General features: G+C 46.0%; 1 protein-coding gene across 1 annotated transcript; it reads right to left on the bottom strand.

Annotated features, from left to right (window-relative positions):
- Positions 1–39: 39 nt before the first annotated feature.
- Positions 40–15,124, bottom strand: LOC149348806 (uncharacterized). Its single transcript, XM_089588348.1, has 7 exons — positions 14,854–15,124; positions 8,147–13,033; positions 6,540–6,806; positions 5,567–5,676; positions 5,090–5,207; positions 2,617–2,802; positions 40–838 (listed from the first exon to the last, which is right to left on the bottom strand). The coding sequence occupies exons 2-7, from the start codon at positions 13,001–13,003 to the stop codon at positions 563–565; spliced, it is 5,814 nt and encodes a 1,937-aa protein (XP_089444474.1). The 5' UTR covers positions 13,004–13,033; positions 14,854–15,124; the 3' UTR covers positions 40–562.
- Positions 15,125–20,916: the final 5,792 nt, after the last annotated feature.

The raw sequence follows: 20,916 nt of genomic DNA, 5'->3' as shown, positions 1-20,916 counted from the left end.
GCAGAGCAAATCCATGGCACGAGCACAATCCTGGTCTCGTCGTGGGCATTTGCGTTCATTTTTAGAGAACAGTTTCATTTTGCTAAAGATTACACACCTTTCACTAACAGAGTGCCCCCCTGGAGATTTCTTTATCAGCCAGCCATTTAGTTGCGCTGGTCTTCATTTCTTCGCTCGGAGCTTTGGCTGAACGTGTACACGGAGTGTCTTGACTTTTGTTCCCTCTTTGTCCCGAGGTCAATGCACTGTGCAGTAAGATCACCGGAAAGCAGTTTCTGGCGCCAAGCAGCTCATACCTGATCGCCACCATGTAAGTGGTCAAACGCACATTGGCGAATACCAGTCCATTTCATGTATTCGATTTTTAGTGATGATCACCACTCTCAACTCCTGGCCGTTAACGCGAACATGTTGAAAGCAAGTTTTCTCAAAAGTTGGCAGGCCTTCTCTGATGTTGAAAGCACGAAGACTCCGTTCCATGGTGTAGCCCCTTATTTCGGAGGCTGCTTAGACTGCGCGGAGCAGTAATCAAAATGTCCATGCATGCTGCGAGTCGCCCTGTTCAGCCCCTGCCCGCTGGTGTCGTTGGCGGCGGATAGAGGGCCCTGCGGACGGCGCTGAGGAGAGGGCGGACACGGCCGCATTCGCCCCGAAAGTCGTCCATGCTCAGGTCCCAAACCATGAGGCCCGCGAGTCCCGCCCGCTGAGCGAAGCGAGCCTTGCGCGTCAACGAACGGGGCCCGTCGAAGCAGACCCACTGGTCGCCCGAAAAGGCGTACACTCCCGCCCTGGGGTCCATCATGGTGGACCAGCCGCCAGCCTTGATGGCGCTGCAAATCTGCAAGACAGAAGAGCGGTGAGGTTTTTGGGAGATAAAACTGTTATGAAAAAAGTAGTTAAAGCCTTACTATGAATCTTCGATAGTCATTAAGATGGAATTTTCAGTAGAATTTTATAGGATGCTCTATGCTTCCAGCATAAATATTTTAGTGGTGGAAAGGAAAAAGAAATTCCGACTTTTCACCCACAAGTGCTTGTTTGCGTTGTACCCCCCCCCCCTCCCCCCGAAATTTCAAATGTCTTTACGGTATATTTGGTGGCCATGTTAGTCGCCCTCATCACTGCCAACGCTAAATCAAGAGTTGTAAACGATGTCCAATATTCTTGTAAAATATTCTGAACACTGCAAAACTGTAAGCTACTTTCATGCAAATATTGAAGTTAATGGTCCATTCTTCTGACGTGTAGCAAAATCTTTCTTTTAAAATGTTCCATTGCTCGCACCGAGTAGTTATGACTGCCTGAGGAAAGCAATGGGGAGCGCTTTTGACGATAGCAAAAACGTTAATAGCAAAAAAAAAGTGCAAGCACACCAACAGGAGATTTGCGAATATATTGTTTATTAATGTGAAATCTCACATTATACGAAAAAAATTCCGTTCATAAACTCTCTCCCGTTCAGAAATGATCTTGTCCAGGATTGTTGGAAAGACGTCGACAGTAGATGCGCAGCGAAATTAAGAAGCGAAGGTTAAGTCTGCCGCGGTTTTTGAGTGATGCTGACTTCCCTGATTGCGGAGAACTCATCGGTGCTTTTTTGGTCACGCTTTCTGTTCCAATTTTCGGCATTGGAAAGAAATTCAGAGCACTAAGCGCTTTTTAACCACTCCGCGTTTGCGAGAAAATATAACTGAAACTGCAGACCTGTGGTGCCATCTGCTTGGAATGATCGGAAACTTTCGCGGAGTTTGCTTTCTGAGTAGCCGAGAGGCGCCGAAGCGCGGACGCCATGAATACAGTTACTGGATAAAGCACTTAGAGGCGCGTGGAGTGAGACAAGATTTCCAAGCCTTTTACAAGGTATAATTGAGAAAACTGTGTCCACTGTAAAATATGGGGAATAGGATTGCCGACGGTTATCGCTTGATGATTTCCCCGTCCGGTTTGCACGGCATATCATCTTCTGCAAACGTGAAGTGCAGCTTTACCGCATAACTAGAATGCTTGCTGCAGCAACTCGGTAGGCCTACGCGCAACTCTTGGCACTTACACACTAATTCTGGCCATGAAACGTTATATTCAGAATGTCCTCAAAGCAAGGTTTCGTAAAGAATTGCAGGGGGCATTAAATTATCTGGCCGGCCTGCGCATGCTAAGCAGTCTTCATGCCAAATTTCCTCTTTTTTCTTTCTCCGGGCATGCCTAAGTCGTCCCTAACTGAGGGCTGAGATCCGGCCGTAGCCATAAAGCGCGCCACAGACTGTGATGGGGTATAGGCTTTCTCGCTTGTATTTTTGATCACTGTAGACTTCAAAACTGTCACGTGACTCTCGCTCATTGGTTTTTGTAGCGAGAGCTACATTACCCGCAGTCTAGCCATTTCAATGCGGACCTTCGGCGCCACTTGTGCGCATGCGTGAGGAGCCGAGTGACGTCACAGCCGTGCAGCTGATGCGGCGCGCCTCGCCGCTAGCCTCCGACCGAGGGAGAGACTGCGCACCTCTCGCTACGTGTATCCTGGCATAGCTGAGCTAAGCCACTGCCAATTTCTTTTCCACCATGTCTGGTAACGACCAGTTATTGCCCTTTGCAGAGCCTTCACACAGTACGCCTTACCTCGTAATACGAGAGCACGCCGGGAGAATCTGTCACGGGCCCTGGCTTTCCGGCACCTTTCGAAGGAGAGCCAATCTCGTTGAGGCGGGGGTTCGAAAGCGTGAAGGATCTGGCGTAGAACGGCACCCCGAGGACAAGCTGGGAAGCCGGTGCTCCCATGGCTAGCAGAGTGTCCACGACGTACTCCTGCAAGGAGGTGGGGTGATTAGGTTAAATTATTTGCGGTGGCTAGGGGCGATAATGGGCTCGGTTAAAGGAGTATCGTCACCTAACTCTTTAGAACGTGTTTTCTTGTTTGTAATGATGCGTAGTACATTATTATACATGGATTACCACCTGGTATTCTTTACGACCGCTGAATAATTTATAATAGAATTTATTTCTCGTGCCGTTTCGGTTTTAACAGCCGAACGAGGACTGTGACGTCAAATTATGGTTATAGGTCACGGGAGGCATGAAATAAACTGCAATATAATTGCTGCTTCCGCATTTGTTGTCATTTTGGCTTTTGAGAAACGCTCGCTTCAGAAGTTTCGTGAATTAAAACGATGAAGCAGGGATTATATCGACGTTTTTCTATGCCTTACGTGACAGCCATCGTTCGGCTGTTGAAACCGAAACCGAAACAGCATGACAGAAGAATACGGTTATGAATTGGTCAAATGTTGAAACCAAAACATTTGACCAACACAGTTCCCACTTCGAGTTATTGATCAATTCGCTCTCGCCCTACCATAGGCTTGCCGTCCTGGTTAGCTCAATTGGTAGAGCGACTGCTCCGGTGAAGCGGTGGTTCTGGGTTCGAACCCCGGACCAGGACGAATTTTTCTTTAACTACGAAGTTTCTGAGAAAGCTGTATAGCTTTCCTTTGTAGCCGTATGGCTGCGCTCGGGCGGATGCCAATGAGTAATGACTCCCTTATTACGGTTATGAATTATTTCGCAGTCGTAGGTGAATACCACATGGTGATTCATGGGTAGTAGTGCCTTCCGCATCAGTGTAGAGAAGAAAACATGACACCAAAATTAGGTGCCTGTATTCCTTTAACAAAAAAATGCAAATACCGCCGCGAACTATTGAGTGAAACTATTACAGAGATGCATCTCCACTGACTGCCCGTATAGCATAATTAATTTCGTCGTGGTCATGTTGTTTGTGCACTATTTCTTCTTCTTGCTTTACCTTCTCTTGATCGAAACGCACCTGCATATTATCGATAACTCATCCTTCAGAGAGCGCGAAAATGGCCGTACCGCTAGTACCGACAGTACCGGATAGTTGGTGACAGAGACGTATGATGTCTTCGCTTCGGCTTTGGATATATTTGTGTGAAACTCTGCGGCCCTGAATATGAACGCTGCTACAGCCTGGTTTACCCAGCCAAGGAATGTTTCACATGCTTAAAATATAGGTAGCTTGTAAATGTTTGCAATCAAGTATGACGCTTTTATATCGAAGGCTTTGTCTTCCTGAATCTCCAAAAAGAAAAGAAAGCCTGAGGTGTAGGCTTCCTCTGCCTCCGCTTTGTCGCACGCGCGAAAGAAAGCGCTAGGTTAGCACTTGCGCTAGTTTCCTTATCTGGGACGGTTACCTCCAGGCACAGAAAACAAGGGGACAACAAACAGGACTGCTGACTATCGCGCAGTCCTTTTACTGCCGAGGAGCAATGCAAGAGAGCCGCCCCGGCGTTGTTAACCCAAAGCACCCAGCACTGCACTTCCCACTTTCACAGACATGCTGTAAAAGGCCGAGCACGTGCGCGGCACTCGGGTGTGCTGTTGTTGGCAAGGCTTCGTGCCGTGTGCAATGATTAAAGGCGCACTAAAGGGGAATCTGAACTCGTCTTTTTACCGCGGGAACTCGATCCACACGTTCCCAGCATTCTTACAAACTTCGAATTACTGTCTTGTGCGGTCGATTTCCCTAATTTAAATCGGATTAAACGTCCCGGCTCCCTCCTTTTTTTGAACTCACCGCTGACGGTAGGATGAGTCAACCAACCTTTCAGCCAGTCCCATGGCGGCTTGCCGCTGTGCCATCGGCGGAGTGATACGTTAGCGAACGGCGAAAGCAAAGAGTCCACGCGTATCTTTATTTCCGTGGGCTTATAATTTGCAGCTATGTAGTCCCTGAGTGGATATATTTATTCACGGAAACATAAAAAACAAAGTAAAAGTGAAAGCGAAGCCGCCACGCGACTGCCTGAAAGGCACTCCACGCGTTAGTTGACTCCTGCCGACAGCGGTGAGTTCAAAAAAAGGCGGCAGCTTGGACATTTAATCCGATTTAAATTAAGGAAATCGGCCGCATAGGACAATAATTCGAAGTTTCTAAGAATGCTGGAAACGTATAGATGGAGTTCCCGCGGTAAAAAGAAGAGTTCAGATTCCTCTCTAGTGCACCTTTAACTGAGGTGAGAGCACAGTAATTAACAAGGGCAGGTAATCCCGAAGAAAAGATCTGAATGCTTACAATGCTTATCTCGGGATTAGTTTCGTCCATGGCCGACTGAAGAGGCGCGTAGTGGCCAATGGTGGTACTCCAGGCACCGTAGTAGTCGTACGCCATGATAGTTGCAAAGTCGAGCTGACTGCACGTTGGAGAAAAAATCGTGAGTACCCCACTGTTCCGATGTTGAGTGTATAAAGTTTTTTCGATCAGACGGAAACAGGAAAAAGGACGTTTATGTCTTTGTAAATCCTCGTTGCTAAATGAGAGAGCTTATAGTTTCCTAATCACGGTCGAACTGAGCAGAGACAGCTTTTCCGGGGACTTTTATTAGAATGGTGCTTGATGTTTCCAAGTAAAAGCAAGGTATTTAAGTTGCAAGGATAATCAAGTTTGCATGCTTTTAAAGTAATTCACTTCACCAACCTTATACCAACATTTGTTCCGTAATTTCTCGACTAGTGTTGTTGTTGTTCGGAAATGCAGAAGCCATTCACTTACTCGAATATCTCGGGCACGTGGTAAGCTTCCTCAATTACTTCGATGTTTCCCGAAAGAGCAGCCGTGAGCAGGAGAGGTGGACTGTACTCGACGAACGCCTCTCGCAGGTCCTTTGAACGAAACGCACATCCGGAACTCGTTAATGCATTGACAAAAAAAAAACGCCCCGGGGGGGGGGGGGGGGGGGGGGGGGGGGCTGGGGGGAGCTGGGGGGGGCTGGAGGAGTGGGGATAAAAGATCCTGCTCAAATACATTGAGAACGTCACTGTATCTGCCTTAGACATTGAAGTACAGTCTAGAAATTTCTCCAGAGTGTGACATTGTCCTCTGGCAGTCAAAGAAAGTGCGCAGTTCACAACCTCAACTGGGGCGAAAACTTTTGAGGTGTCCGTTATACCTCGCTACTTATTGTCCCGAAGTATTCAAGCACCGGAACTTAACACCTTCTCTGTAGATGCGAAGAAGGAACTGCGCAAACGAGACACGACACACGTGTGCGTCTTTGCTTCTTCGCCGTTCTTTCTTCGCATCTATAATGAATCAACTGGTCCGACAAGCCCTACTCTAACACCTTTTTTGTCGGCAGGCATGCACCAACAAGGTTCAGAAAAAGTCCTCCCCAAGTCCTTGTCTTCACATGGAAATACTACTGACAGTAGAAGTAGTTTTAATGAAAGCATACCTATCCTAGTTTTCATTTGGCTATTCGTGCGTATTTCCCGCTTTTATACTTGTGATACTTGAAGTTCATAGGCCTTTTTATGTGAATTTGGCCTTAATCAGCGGAACCTCTAGAGTACAGAGAAATTCTCAGCGAGTGCATGCGCGTGGTATTGTGGCTGCGCCTAATGTTTCCATCAGGAGAATGAATCTACTATCAAATTTAAAGGAACGTATCACTGTTTCGGAAGGCTGCTACCACTCACACTGCTAAAACATTTGCACTGAATGTGTTATGGCGCTCCTTCCTCACCTTGAGTAGCAGCACAAAGTTCTCCTTGTCCGGTGGGTTGGACGGACAGACGCCGAACTCGCAGTTCGGGAACTCCCAGTCGACGTCGAGACCGTCAAAGCGGTGCTTGACCACGAATGAGGCAGCGTGACGAGCGAAGTTGCGCCTAGCAGTGGCGTTAGCTGCTAGCCTTGAGTACTTCTTGTCAGGACGGTCGCTGTCTACCGCCCCGCCCAGAGACAGGAGGACCTTCAGCCGCCGGTTCGCCGCCTTCAGTGACGTCACTCGCTGTGGTACAAAAGGACGGTTTTGTGCTTTGTACCATCATCACAAGCAGCTAAGTAGATACAAACAAATTAGGAGACACAGTGAACTTTAATACAAAGAAGCGATAGGCCTCGAGTGGATCATGCGTCGAAGTAACCAGGGTCAGCTAGTCTGCTATGTTGTCTTGTAATTTTATTTATGAACGCGGTAAATGCATCGCGTCACTTGGGAGGAATGCATTGACTAATGGCATACACGAAAAACAAAACGATTCCTGACTATATTTCCCACTATTTTCATCACATAAGCATGGAATTCAACGAACTTTGGCACAGATATGTAACTCCTATGCAGATTGAATTATTCTGTTTCATGTTGAGATCACTGGTGTAGCTGAGGAGTATTCACAATTAACATCCTCGTAAAGTAATTCCTGGAAAGTTAAATAAATAAGGAAAAATTGTGCAAGTTTTTTTTATTTCAGCATGCTCATAAATTCCTGTTGTGTCCAATACAGCTATTGGTTATCTTTTTTAGATGTCCATTACTTATGAAAATGAATGTTAAACCCCAGCATGCATTTATTCATGAGAACATTTGTTGCAAAAACAATTTTTAGGAACTATCGCTGCTATTAGAAAAAAAATTGAGGTCTTTATTACCCTTCTCAACGTCTGAGAATTCATGCGCAAAAAAAAGACAAAAATATTATACTGCCCCTTGTCACGAAATGCCGAAAGGGATAAGTGACGTCAATCGCAGAGAAAGTGAAAGCTGAGAAAATCAAGCTTAAACTTTTTCCTCCGTTTGCCTCATTTTATCTTGATGTTTGCTTTGGCTTTTCTCCGGTGCAAGCTCTTATCTCGCCTGTACACGTTGATGCAAAGTGATAGGAAGATGGCGGAGCTCAGTCGTCGAAGAGCGACGGAATCCGTGATAAGTCGGGGCGCTGAAAAGCGCAATTCTTTCCCAATTTTCGATAAGCCCGTATAAAGAAAGCGTTTTTTTTCTGAATTTGTAGTTCATATTTTGATACAGTTTTTGCCAGGAAACAGATCAGGAATAAATATAAAGTCAGAAGTAAGAAATTTAACCGAATTGGCCTTCTCTTGTTGGCGCTTGTCAAGGCACTGGCGTTTGTAATTATTTACTTCCTATGACCAGTCGATCTTTCAATACAGAATTTTAAGCATGATCCAACTGACCAAGTTCAGTGCCTTGGGTGTCGCCCATTCTGTTTCTGAAGCTATAATAAATAGTCTGAGGTCCTGTGTATCTCTTGGTGATATATGAAAGAACACTTGTAGCGATAATGCCATTGCCATGATTTTTCCTACACCAAGAAGAAACGTAACACCAACCTTGTAGAGTTCGATGTCCTCGTCTGCCCAGGGGTCAGCCATGCTTATCAGCAGAGTGGCTGAGTCTAGACTTGCAAAGGCGTACATGATGTGCGTGCAAAGCTTCGGGTCGATGTCCTCTGGTGTGAAGAGGCCGCGCTCGTCACGGTAAATGGACCAACTGGTGAAATAGCACACAATTTTAGGCCCTTCTGGTTCCTCGATGGTGGGCTCAGTAGTCGTGGTCAGCTCGACATGGTCTTCGATTGTAGCCGCCGAGACTGTTGTGCTAGGCGTGGTGTCCTGAATTTGATACAATGTGGTAGAGGCAGGTAGCTGTGCAAAAGTTACGGTCGTCTCTCGTAGCTGTGACAGCAAATTCGATTTAGTAGTCGTGGTTGTCTCAACACTTTCTTCGACAGTGGATTGTGTTTTACTTGTCCTAGGTTCAGTGTCTTTATCTTGCGAAGAAGTGGAAGGCTCGGGCAAAGGTGCAGAATTCACCGCCTTCTCTTCCAGCTGTTCTGACTCTATCTCTAATTCAGTACTCTCGACTTCCGCAACACTATTTTCGGCAGTAGGTTGTGTTGTATTTGTACTCGACCCAGTGTGTTCGTCTTGAGACGAAGTGGAAGGCTCGGGCAACGGTGCAGAATTCACCTTCTTCTCTGCTAGCTGTTTTGACTCGAGCTCTGATTGAGTACTCGTGGTTGCCTCCACACTATCTTCGACAATGAATTGTGTTGTACCTGTTCCAGGTCCAGTGTCTGCATCTTGCCACGAAATTGTAGACTCGGACAATAGTGCAGAGCTCACCGTCTTCACTGCTGGCTGTTCTGGCTCGAGCTCTGATTTTGTACTCGTGGTTGTCTCAACGCTATCTTCGAAAGTGGATTGTATTGTACCTGTCCTAGGTTCAGTGCCTTCCTCTTGAGGTGAAGTGGAAGGTTCGGATAATGGTGCCGAACTTACTGTCTTCTCTGCTAGCTGTTCTGACTCGAGCTCTGATTTAGTACTCGCGCTTGACTCGACACTATATTCGATAGTGGATTGTGTTGCATCTGTCCTAGGTTCAGTGTCTTCCTCTTGAGGCCAAGTGGAAGGCTCGGATAATGGTGCAGAACTTACTGTCTTCTCTGCTAGCTGTTCTGACTCGAGCTCTGATTTAGTACTCGTGCTTGACTCGACACTATCTTCGACAGCGGATTGTGTTGTACCTGTCCTAGGTTCAGTGTCTTCCTCTTGAGGCGAAGTGGAAGGCTCGGATAATGGTGCAGAACTTACTGTCCTCTCTGCTAGCTGTTCTGACTCGAGCTCTGATTTAGTACTCGTGCTTGACTCGACACTATCTTCGACAGTGGATGGTGTTGTACTTGTCCTAGGCTCAGCGCCTTCCTCTTGAGGCAAAGTGGAAGGCTCGGATAATGGTGCAGAACTTACTGTCCTCTCTGCTAGTTGTTCTGACTCGAGCTCTGATTTGGTACTCCTGCTTGACTCGACACTATCTTCGACAGTGGATGGTGTTGTACTTGTCCTAGGCTCAGCGCCTTCCTCTTGAGGCAAAGTGGAAGGCTCGGATAATGGTGCAGAACTTACTGTCCTCTCTGCTAGCTGTTCTGACTCGAGCTCTGATTTAGTACTCGTGCTTGACTCGACACTATCTTCGACAGTGGATGGTGTTGTACTTGTCCTAGGTTCAGCGCCTTCCTCTTGAGGCAAAGTGGAAGGCTCGGATAATGGTGCAGAACTTACTGTCCTCTCTGCTAGCTGTTCTGACTCGAGCTCTGATTTAGTACTCGTGCTTGACTCGACACTATCTTCGACAGTGGATGGTGTTGTACTTGTCCTAGGCTCAGCGCCTTCCTCTTGAGGCAAAGTGGAAGGCTCGGATAATGGTGCAGAACTTACTGTCGTCTCTGCTAGCAGTTCTGACTCGAGCTCTGATTTAGTACTCGTGCTTGACTCGACACTATCTTCGACAGTGGATGGTGTTGTACTTGTCCTAGGCTCAGCGCCTTCCTCTTGAGGCAAAGTGGAAGGCTCGGATAATGGTGCAGAACTTACTGTCCTCTCTGCTAGTTGTTCTGACTCGAGCTCTGATTTGGTACTCCTGCTTGACTCGACACTATCTTCGACAGTGGATGGTGTTGTACTTGTCCTAGGCTCAGCGCCTTCCTCTTGAGACAAAGTGGAAGGCTCGGATAATGGTGCAGAACTTACTGTCCTCTCTGCTAGCTGTTCTGACTCGAGCTCTGATTTAGTACTCGTGCTTGACTCGACACTATCTTCGACAGTGGATTGTGTTGTACCTGTCCTAAGTACAGCGTCTTCGTCTTGCCACGAAGTGGAAGGCTCGGGCAATGGTACAGAACTCAGCGTCTTCTCTGCTGCCTGCTCTGATTCAAGCTCGGATTTAGTACTTGTGGTTGCCTCGACATCATCTTCGAGAGCAGAACGCGTGGTTGCTATGTCAGGTATGATTTTTTGATATTGCAACGAAGTGGAAAGCTCGGTCCCCGCTGCCGAGGGAGACTTCTCTGCTTGCTGTTCTAACTGCAAATCGAATTCAGTGCCTGTGACTACTTCAGCAACACCTTGGACAGGGGCCTGCGTGTCTGCTGACCTAAGTGTGGCGTCTTGATCTTGCCACGAGCTGGAAGACTCAGACAATGGTTTAGAAGTTAATGTCTTCTCTTCTCGCTGTTTGGACACAAATGCTGATTCGGTACTCGTAGTTTCCTCAGCGAGATCTTCGAGAGTGGACTGTGTGGCTGTTGTCTGAAGTGTGATGTGTTGATCTTGCCATAAAGATGAAGAATCGGGCCCCGCTGCCGAGGGCGCTTTTGTCTCGGCTTTCTGTTGCAACTGAAAATTTAATTCAGTACCTGTGGCTGTTTCAAATCTGTTCTGGACTGCGGCCTGCGAGGCTTTTGTCCTAGGTGTAGTGTCCACGTCCTGCCAAGAAACAGAAGACGCAGGCATTGGCGTAGGTATCAATGTCTCCTCCTCTGCTCCCTGTAGCGGTAGGTCTGACTCAGTGCTTGTAGTTGCCTCAGCGCGGACTTCGACAGTAGACTGCACTTTTGTTGTCTTGTTGTCTTTGTTGCCCGCGCTGTCTTGACGTGGCAACGAGGTGTTATCCTCGGAATGCGGTGCAGAGGTAAATATCTTCTCTTCCTGCCTTCCTGGCAGGAGATCTGATGTAGGGCTCAAGGTTTCCTCAACGCTATCTTCGACGATGAACTGCGTCGCAGTTGTCCCAGTTGGGAGGTCTTTATCATTCCAAGGAGTGGAAGCCTGTTGTAGTGATACAGAATGCCAAGTCTTTTCGGCTGTCTGTTCTGGCAGGAGCTGGACGTAAGCAGTGTCAGTGGCTTCGCCAAGATTTTTGACAGTCGATGCCACAAGTGTTGTCGATGCCCCAATATCTTGCTCGCTACCAGCCGTGTAAGGGACGGAGTGAGAGCCAGCATTAAACTCTTCTTCTTGATATGGAGCAGTAAGAGATGATTCTGAAAAGGTCTTTGCAGTTGTAGGCGCTTTCGGTTCTCGACTTACTGAAACAACTGGAGCAGACGTGAACGTGCCTTTTTGTGCGTCCTTATCTAAGAGATAAGGGATTTCTGACGTGGTAGTTTCTGCATGCTGTTGCTGGGACGCAGGATCTGCGTTTGAAAGGTTATCTGTGATCGTTTCGTCTTCATTTTTTGAGGCTGTGAAAGGTGAGGGTGATAGTGGCTCAGTTGTGGTTTGTTCGCTTCTCCGTTCTTCTAGATGAGGCCGTGCTTCAGGCAAAGAAGGCTCTCTTTCCTGTGGCTTTGGCGCGAATGTGGCGGTGAAATAAATAGCTTGAGTTGCATGCTCATGAATTATAGCTGATGACGAAACAGATGATGATTCAGAAGCTTCCTGCTTTTCACGTATCTGTGTGGTAGAGGCAAGCATTGTTGATTTCGCAGGAAAATCGTTGGGCTTGCGTCTGAGGGTGTCTGGCAGCTCTGTAGAAACGGTTTTTTCTTCCTCTAGATTCATAGGTGCCACACTTGCCGCCAAAAGTGCGGGGTTCGTACTTTGTGCTTCACTGTCGCTAGTTGCTGGGGTTCGTGACGGAGACGCGCTGGTCACCTGTTTTGTTCTCTGCCTTATGAGTTCCAACAGCGGTTTAGGCATTGTCTTTTCCGATTTTTCTAGTAAAGTTTCGAAGCCTATATTAGAAACTGGAATTGTCACCTTCGCCAGCTGGTCGCTTGATGATGGAGGCGCGGTTTCTGTTGTCTGCACATTGGGCATGTCGCCATGCCGGTCAGACCTGAACAGTGGTCTACGCGTGGTTATCCTTTCTTCTTTGTACTGTGGGGTTTCGGCTGAAGGTAAATGATAGGTTGCTTTTTGCTGCCCTTGACTTGAAGCTAAAATACGCGACCATGACGATTGTGAACTGCCTTGTTCGAGCGGCACAGATGTGCGAGATTCGGGAGACGCGGTTTTTCTGTGCCACCTAGTCCGGTACTCTTCTAACTGCTCTGGAGCTTGCGAACTATATGTAGGCGTCGAATCATCGTACTCTTGATACGACGATTCGTAGGTAGATTCGGTTGACACCGAGGAAGCTGTGGTGTACAATTCCTGCTCCTCTTCTGCGAACGAAGAGTCCAATGTCGTCACTTCCTTTTCCTGTTCTTCGCGCAGCTTTTTGGCGCAGTTTAGTAGCGGTGAGGTCAGAGCCCAATGTCTCACTCTGTCGGGCACACCCGCACGCGTTAGCCACGAGCACAATGCTTTCACGTCACCATCTCTGCCTCGTCGTGAGGCGAACTGGGACAATGAGAAAAACGCCGCTGCAGCGCACAGTCCCAACGCGATGCACAACTTGGCCATCCAGTTTTAGACCACTCTCACTGCTTCTCACTGCAAACACCAAGCACAGAATGTGTACAGAGATAAATGTTAGAAGAATACTTTAACAAAACTTCTTAGGTTGGCGTACTAATTGTTATTTAAGATATGCAGCAGTTATTTATCGCTCTTCGGTGTTCAGTGCTTTGTGACTGAAGTCTGTGCTATAGATATTAACTATTCCAGAGAAAGCGAGAAACAGAGTAACAGATAAACAGCAGCGTATGATAGGTGCAGACATAGAGAATTAAAACAATCGCTCACTTCGTCTCTCTAACATTTTGAACCTTGAGTTCTCTTTGCATGCAGGAATGCACAACAAGGATCACAAAATGTCCTCCTAAAGCGCCTTTCGCACATGCAGGCACGATCCTAAATAAATGTAGTTGTAAAGTAATGCTGTGCTTATTGCTTCCTTCTGCAAGCTTCGAAGTCTATAGACCTTCTATAAACATTTGCCGGTATTCAAAAAAGCTCAAGGGCTCTTCCTCTGCTACACGTTTCTGTGTACCATTCCAAACACGCGCAGTGATGGGTAACATAGCGCGACAATGAAATGGGAGTTGACTGATGCATAGTTGTCATGTTAAACAAGGGGTATAAGCATAGATATTGCGTTGGAGGGTGCAAAGGAAAACAAGCACTGCATGCGAACTACCGCATGTTACTCCGCAAAAAAAAGAGAACCTTTTCGAAAATCAGTCACCTTAGCCATAATTCATAGCTAGAAGGTTTCATTCAGTGTTGATAGGACGAGCTCAAAAATCGTGCGTTGAAATTCTGTCCATAAGGAAACTAACGCAATATGCGGATGTATGACGAGCTGACGCGGCTGAGACGCTGATGCAGCCGGTAAGAAAAAGATTTACCGGCATAGTTCAGTACGCACTACAGCTACTGCTCCCAGCAGGTAAAACATTCTGCAAGGCAGACATGTTTATGCCGTAAGCTATGCCGTCGCTAGTTATGTCATGTGTAAAGTGTAATGTTAAGTTGTATGATGACAGCAAAAAGGGAAACCTCTTTCTTTCGCTTATGAAATGGAACCGTCAAAAACCTTCGTCATGTTTTCGCGACTAAAATTTGCCTCATGAGGCGAGTGGTGTACTAAGTTTTTGTATTCAACTGTTACCACAGCGACGAAAAGCTGCTTCAGACATAAGGTCCTGACAGCACAAAAAAGTGTTCATTACCCAGCTCCGGTAGCAGGTATGAACTCATATCGGCAGTTGTTTCTTATACCAGACAGTGCACAAAACGTCCACTTCATAATGCTAATATGCGAAATCCTACAACATCCAGTGGAGTCATAAGAAAACTGGCTCATTGAAGTATGCTTCGATGGTACTAGATATGCTTGTAGTTTCTGGCGAGCCAGTCACTTTTTAATCTATACCCGATAAGACATGTGGAAATAGGTACACTGTTTCAAAACTGAGAGCACGAGAACGAGCGGAAAAGATACCAAGTGAGAATAGCCGAATACGTTAGAAAACTACATCTCAAAGCAGTTGGTCGCCCGTGCATCCGACATGGTGTCACTAAACGCCCCAGATATGACCAGCTTTATTATGGGCCTCCTGTTGAGAGCGAGACACGCTAATGAGCTCCTGATTGTCGATTCAACAGAGAATCACGTTTCTGATGGTATATGTACAAAGCTAGTGATCTAGAGGACAAAATCAAGACGAGCACTTCAGGCACTAATATTCACACGGAAATACACCCTCTCTTAAGAATGAGTTGAGTAGGTACTAGTAATCGCCACTGTGAGCGAAAGTATTAACTCGAGAAAATCGCAAGAGATACGAGAAACTGACGAAAGCACTTACCTCAGCTGCTGTCCGCTCCCTTCCTCGATGAACGAGTGCAGAGGTGCCTATGTGCGGAAACTTTCGCCCAAAAGCTTTTGTTTTTCCACCGCTAATCCTTGGTCGTTAACTTATCTCCCTTAATGTCCGGTTACAGCCTAGAATGGCGGGGCTAGAAAAAACTCCGCGAGTCAGCCGAAGCCAGCGTAGAGTGCCGAAGGAAGAGCCCGCGAACATTTCAAGCATGCGCCTAGAGTGATCCGCTCGAGCGGTCTAACCAGACGTCATCAGACGCGGAATCCGGTTGCAACAGGACGTGACGACAGCCACGCATAAAAGTCGAGCTTACGTTGGAGAAGGCAACAAAAATGCGCCTGCTTGCACAGTGATTCTAGAGGCAGGTAATCCCCGCGGCAGAGACTGCCTAGGGATAACAGATTATCTTTACGACACCGTTAGCGACGACAACAGGTGTGGCGTGACGATTTCACTCGTCGTGGGAGCAACAGTGAGACGCCTGCGTTGGCACTACCTGTCTTTTTGTTTCACTCGATAAACACGATGAGGTGGATGAGGAGGAAAACAAGCGCAAACAAGTAAGTAGGCGCTGACAGGGTTCGAATGGAAAAAGGTCCTGTTGACGGATGATTAGTGTCATTGACACGGCGTTGCAAACAAGTTGTCTAGTCGTTCGCGTAGAGGGTAATGGTAGACTACGAGTCAGTGGAGGTCTCACGACGGATTTGAAATGTGTACGGAAGGCTGTTTATGAGAAGAAAGGGCTCTTCTTTAATCCATTGGGGTTCAAAGGTGTTTAAACTTTCCCGCGATTGGGAGCTTCCAACATCCGTTGGACGATGGCGCTTGCGTACCGCGTTTGCGCTTCGTCTCGTAATGGCATCAGAGTTGTTGTTGGCAGTATAGAAGGCGCGAGCGGGAACCACTCAACTCGCCAAGTTCTTGCTTCATGCTCGCAGCTCACGCTCATGCTTATGCTCGCAGCAGGTTATGGGGCCCATTTTGCTAGACTTCGGTGGTACAGCAAATACTGAGGACACCCTGATGAGGGCATTTAGCCATCGATGCATTCAAAAAGTACTGAGAATGTCCTGTTCGGGATGAGCACTTTCTGATCATTTGAGGACGTCTTCAAGAAGTTTGATGTTGTCTTGATGCTTGGCCTCCAATATGGCTGGCACCTGGAATGGTCAGAAATGACTACCGGGCGAGCATAGTCCTCAGATAAACATATTTTTCTCGCGTACTGTCTTCCCAACCGCCACCAGTCTCACCAAGAACCTCTCTTTGATAGAGGACCTGAAAGCCATGTTTTTCAAAATCGAGGTTTCTTTATGGATATTTTAGCTTTTGAGCGTCTTTAAAACCGTACCTTGCTCTGACAAAGCGGAATGTACATTTATTCGTATGTTAGATTTTGTTTTGCTACCAAAAACACAGAATTTGCTTACTCTAACATAAAGGCAAGTCTGATGCTGCAAAGCTTACATGACACTCCATTAGTTTTTGTCCTCAAGGCGTACCAAACATGCTGCTTCGGTTGTCGCATCGCTGAAATACATGTTAAAGTTTGCACTGAACTGAACAGCTTTTATTTTTCTCGAGTGTTATGTCTGCTCAAATAGTTCGCAGCTTACTTTAGAAGTAATACGGTGAATTCCTTTTTAAGCCGAACCTCATCGGTGCAGGCGTTGTCTCAGAAGCTTACTAATCTTGGACATGAAAAGACATTTGCCAGGGACAGATAAGCTTGTGCATAAACTTCCGCATGAAGTTCTCAATTGTTGTTCTCATGTCGGCTGCCTGATCACACGATTTGGTGAATCACTGTGAGTTTTTACCTAACCATGGCGGTAACGTCTACACACACGTGATTATCCATGCAACCTGAACTGTTCACTCATTTAATTAGGCAGTAGTTAACCATTTTTATTACTAGCGCTGTGCAGCATGGCATGTAATCGAACGCCAGACACATCTCGGGTCGGGTATACATTATCAACACATTCTCCCCTGTTACTTCACTTCAACTACGAATCTTTCGCTACAAAAAATTTGTATCTATAAGAGGTTTGACCAGCAATACTTACAGCCGGATGCCCTGGCACAGTGTAGTCAGGAGAAGATATTTAAAATTCGGTGCTCTGGGGCAATGGCTGACGTCTAACCTACGACGTTATTGGTACGGTATCAAGCTTACATTGGAATAAGATTACCAGAATAGATGCAAATATGAATGCGTTCGAAAAAATCTTGTAATGACCTTAACGAAAACGGCAGGGGTAGAAAATGAATCAGTAAGAATTAGACTACAAGAACAGATTGTTATTAATAGATCAGCACAAATTAAAAGCTGAAAAAATTTAATACCTATGGGCTTGTTTGGATATAGGCAAACATCTCATAGCTCGCTTTTTTTCTTGTAGTGATTTTTTTTAGCGGAGTAATGCGGGACACCGTGTGCCACATTTACTAACTGCTGTTTATTTCAATTGCATCCTGATGTAGGTTAGATTTCGATGAAGAAGCGGATTTTGGCAGGGCATGTGGCGTGTATAACTGGCAATGGAAAGTTCACAAGAGTGAGCGATTTGCGAAGGAAGAAATATTCGGAGGTGGGGGTGTGTATAATCAGCCATAGTGATATGGTTATGAGATATGGATGGGCTACTGAGGTGGAAGGGCACATGTAGATTTTCCATCACCAGCAATTTGGACGCCTGCTCGATTTCACCGTCTCATTTCCCTTAGACGCAACTTCTGCGTAGCCCAACAAGCAAATTGCAAATAAGCAAAAATAGAAATTCTTGGATTTATTTCTTTGCCTTCGTTATTCTTTTAAAGTCTCGAAAGCACTATATAAGGCGAGAAAAAAAAAGAAAGGGTCATATGTAGTAGTTGACCAAATGTTACATGTAATACTCATTGACTACAAAAGTGCAAGTGTACGTTCTACTAAACAAGAAAACATGAGATTAACGTAAGAATAGACAGCAAAAAAAAGGAAGAAGTGTAACACCGAATGTAAGTTGTCGGAAGTCATCCGAACGATATTCATCAGGTCAAAAAATAGAAATCTAGAAGGCAAGGATTAGTTTTTTGGGAAATGGACGTTTATTTTATCATGCAATGTTTTACAAGTATTGCACTGATGTAATGGTATTTGGCAAGGCATTGCAGAGGCCGTCGCATCTGGGAACAAAATAAAGCGTTACGTACTGACTTCCGGCCGCTGATTATTATTAGTACTGTGTTTACATGTACAGTCGGGGACAAAAGACTCCGGACCACGTGTTCCTCAAACGAAGCTTATAGCTCTACTATCAGACAGCGGCTGGAGATCACACTTGTAGAGATTAAAGAACAAAAATTTAACATTTACCTCCACAAGTGTGGTCTCCAGCCGCGGACTAATAGCATAGGTATCGGCTTCGTTAGAGGAACACATGGTCCGGAGACTTTTGTCCCCGACTGTATATGATACCTTGGGGGTGCCATTTTCTACCCCGGAAGGTATAAGGCACATTTAGTAATTCGTTTGAGATTCTAGGATAGTTTTCATTCGGCTATAGGCAGCGTCCCGGCGAAATTGAAGGCACCCGTCGTTGAGTTTGTTTTGTTTTATGGCTCAGAAACTGTTATCTTTACGTTAAAAAAAAAGAAGTCGCTTTTAAAGCAGACTGCTTACAAAAACCGTGATTTGTGGGAGTCAACTGCGGTGCCTGCAAAAATTAATAGCATCTATTGATTTTTCCATAGTCACCGGTGTATGTGCAACTGAGTAAAAAGAGGTAGACCTTCATTCCCGGCAGCTAGAAACTTTCATCTGTGGCTTGGCAGCTCAGCTCTTGTTATCAAGACGAGGCGGATGCGGATGCAAATGCAGTTCGAGTTAAGATGCACTTGCTGGTGACCTGACGTGCCTTATCTCGGGCAAGGTCTCTGGCCACTCGTTCACGGACGTAGTGAAGAGGCTGCCCCCCGCATGCACAGAGCTCTGACTGTGAGGGCGCTCTAGTGTTGCAGTATTCAGAAGTAGGTCAACGTCAGCACTTTATAGATGTCTTCACAAGAACTTAGTGTTGGTCTTTTAAACAACCTATGTCGCGCCTCTGTTATTGCTGTGTCGTACAGGGCGGCGTGAGACAGTTGTAAAGACCTGTTTGCTTATCACAGAACTCTCCCCCACTGCGCAGGAGTAACGTTATGGAGATTTATAGGGGACGTCAGCTTATCGGGCGCTGTATATGCAAGGTTGTTTCCAGCTGTAAAATGAATTACGATTTCCTTGAGCATTCACCTTGGTCCCTCAGGATATCTCGTTTTAACAAAGCACGGGTGGGGGTCTATCACAGCTCCGCAAGCTTCCACTAGGCTTGATGAGCTAGCCTAGCTTGATCGCTAGGCTAGGCTTGATCAGCTTTGCACCGAAGACGCAGGGACGGTGCTTTGAAACTAGCCACTGCCTATCATAAGATATGTAATCCTGCTAGAAGTACACTGTAAATAGAATAAGCTCATTAAAAATAAAGTACAGTTGGTTTCCGGGAAGCCCTCGGCAGCCAAGTACTCAGTGCGAGGGCTACGTCAGTCATTACTTAGTTTGGTTTCATGGCATGACAGATAAGCGGCATGGAAATTATGCACGAGGGGCCGATGGCCACCTTCATTGCCATCCAACTTCCATCTCGTCACGCGCTTCCAGAACTTTAGCGCTCCCGCGCTAAAGTTCTGGAAGCGCGTGACAGGTGACCAAGGTCGAGAAGCCTACCCAGCTTTGCGCGCGAAGGGTAATCGAAGACAGCTGTTCAAAGAGGCGAAGCACCTCTTGCAGGGGCAGGATGCGCCGTTCGGTATAGCGAATGTTTCGCTGAACGCGAGTTCGATAAACGCGAACAATAGTGCTATACGTTTGCAAGAGAATTCCAAGGAAAAATTGCCGCTGCCTGATTTAAGCTATAATTAGGTAACTCTGGGTTCGACTGTATTAAAACCAAAATTGGATGTTGTATTCACTGAAAAGTAAAGATTCCAGCTGTATGTTGCGAAACGTCTGGCGATTCATTAGGTAAGAAGATGTGATGCAGGAGTATAAAGTGATTATAAAGAGGCTAAAATACTTGATGATGCTGATAGTACATGTTCTATTTTGTCAGTCGAGGTGTTTCATTCTTTTTTCAGTTCGAGTCTTTCGAAAAAAAAAATATTACCGACTCTATGAATCAGTGACGCGTGTTTTGTGAATAATAATACGAATCAAAATAAGAGGAACATCCAGCAGAAAATTATTATGCAGAATAACAATAAGAAAGAGTGCTTAGCACCTGCATTCTCCAATATATCGCCGTGATGAGAACGTCTGCCGAGGGCGGCGGAAAAATTCAAAGGGTTCCTGGCTGTGTAATCTGCCTAATGTGTCCCTCACACTCCAGTTTTCCCGCATCGAGAGGAAAACTGTCAATGGCTAGAAAAGGCTGAATAAGGTAATGTTAAATCACAAAGGAAAATGCCGAGGGGCGTTCGTTAGCGGAGCTCTTCGAGTGGAATGAAGCTCATGACACATCTGTGAGTGAACTTGAAAGACAGCCTTTGCTTTATCTTTTTTTTTTAAATACAAGCTGCTGCGGAGGAAACGAGTTTCATCGGCGGTGATTTGCATATAATGAGAAGTCCTTAATAAGCGCGGATTTGAATGCGATAGCATAAAAAATCTCATTAGGAGAAAAATGCGACTTCGGTTATAAAATTCGCCTTTTGGCTGGAGCGAAGCGACGTCACGAGACCGGCTAATCTCCAATTTCTGGAGGAATGTTACGTTATCAGATTGGAAATGACGCCAGTTTTGGTAAAGGCATCAATGACTTATAATGCGATCCAGTTTCTAGCAAATATGGTAATTAGTTGTCCCTATGAATTGTTTTTTACTATACTCTTTGGAAACACTTTTTTATTTAATGTTGCCGTGTTTGAAAAGTTAATTTAATAAGATGGCGAGGAGGACGGACACTAATGGAATGACTTTCTGTGGAAAAATCGGTTTTCGTTATCTTTATGCATGAAAAGATG

The sequence above is a fragment of the Amblyomma mixtum genome, chromosome 4, assembly GCF_055824585.1.
Source record: "Amblyomma mixtum isolate Tamu chromosome 4, ASM5582458v1, whole genome shotgun sequence".
Lineage (NCBI taxonomy): Eukaryota > Metazoa > Arthropoda > Arachnida > Ixodida > Ixodidae > Amblyomma > Amblyomma mixtum.
This window is presented reverse-complemented; position numbering and strand designations above follow the sequence as displayed.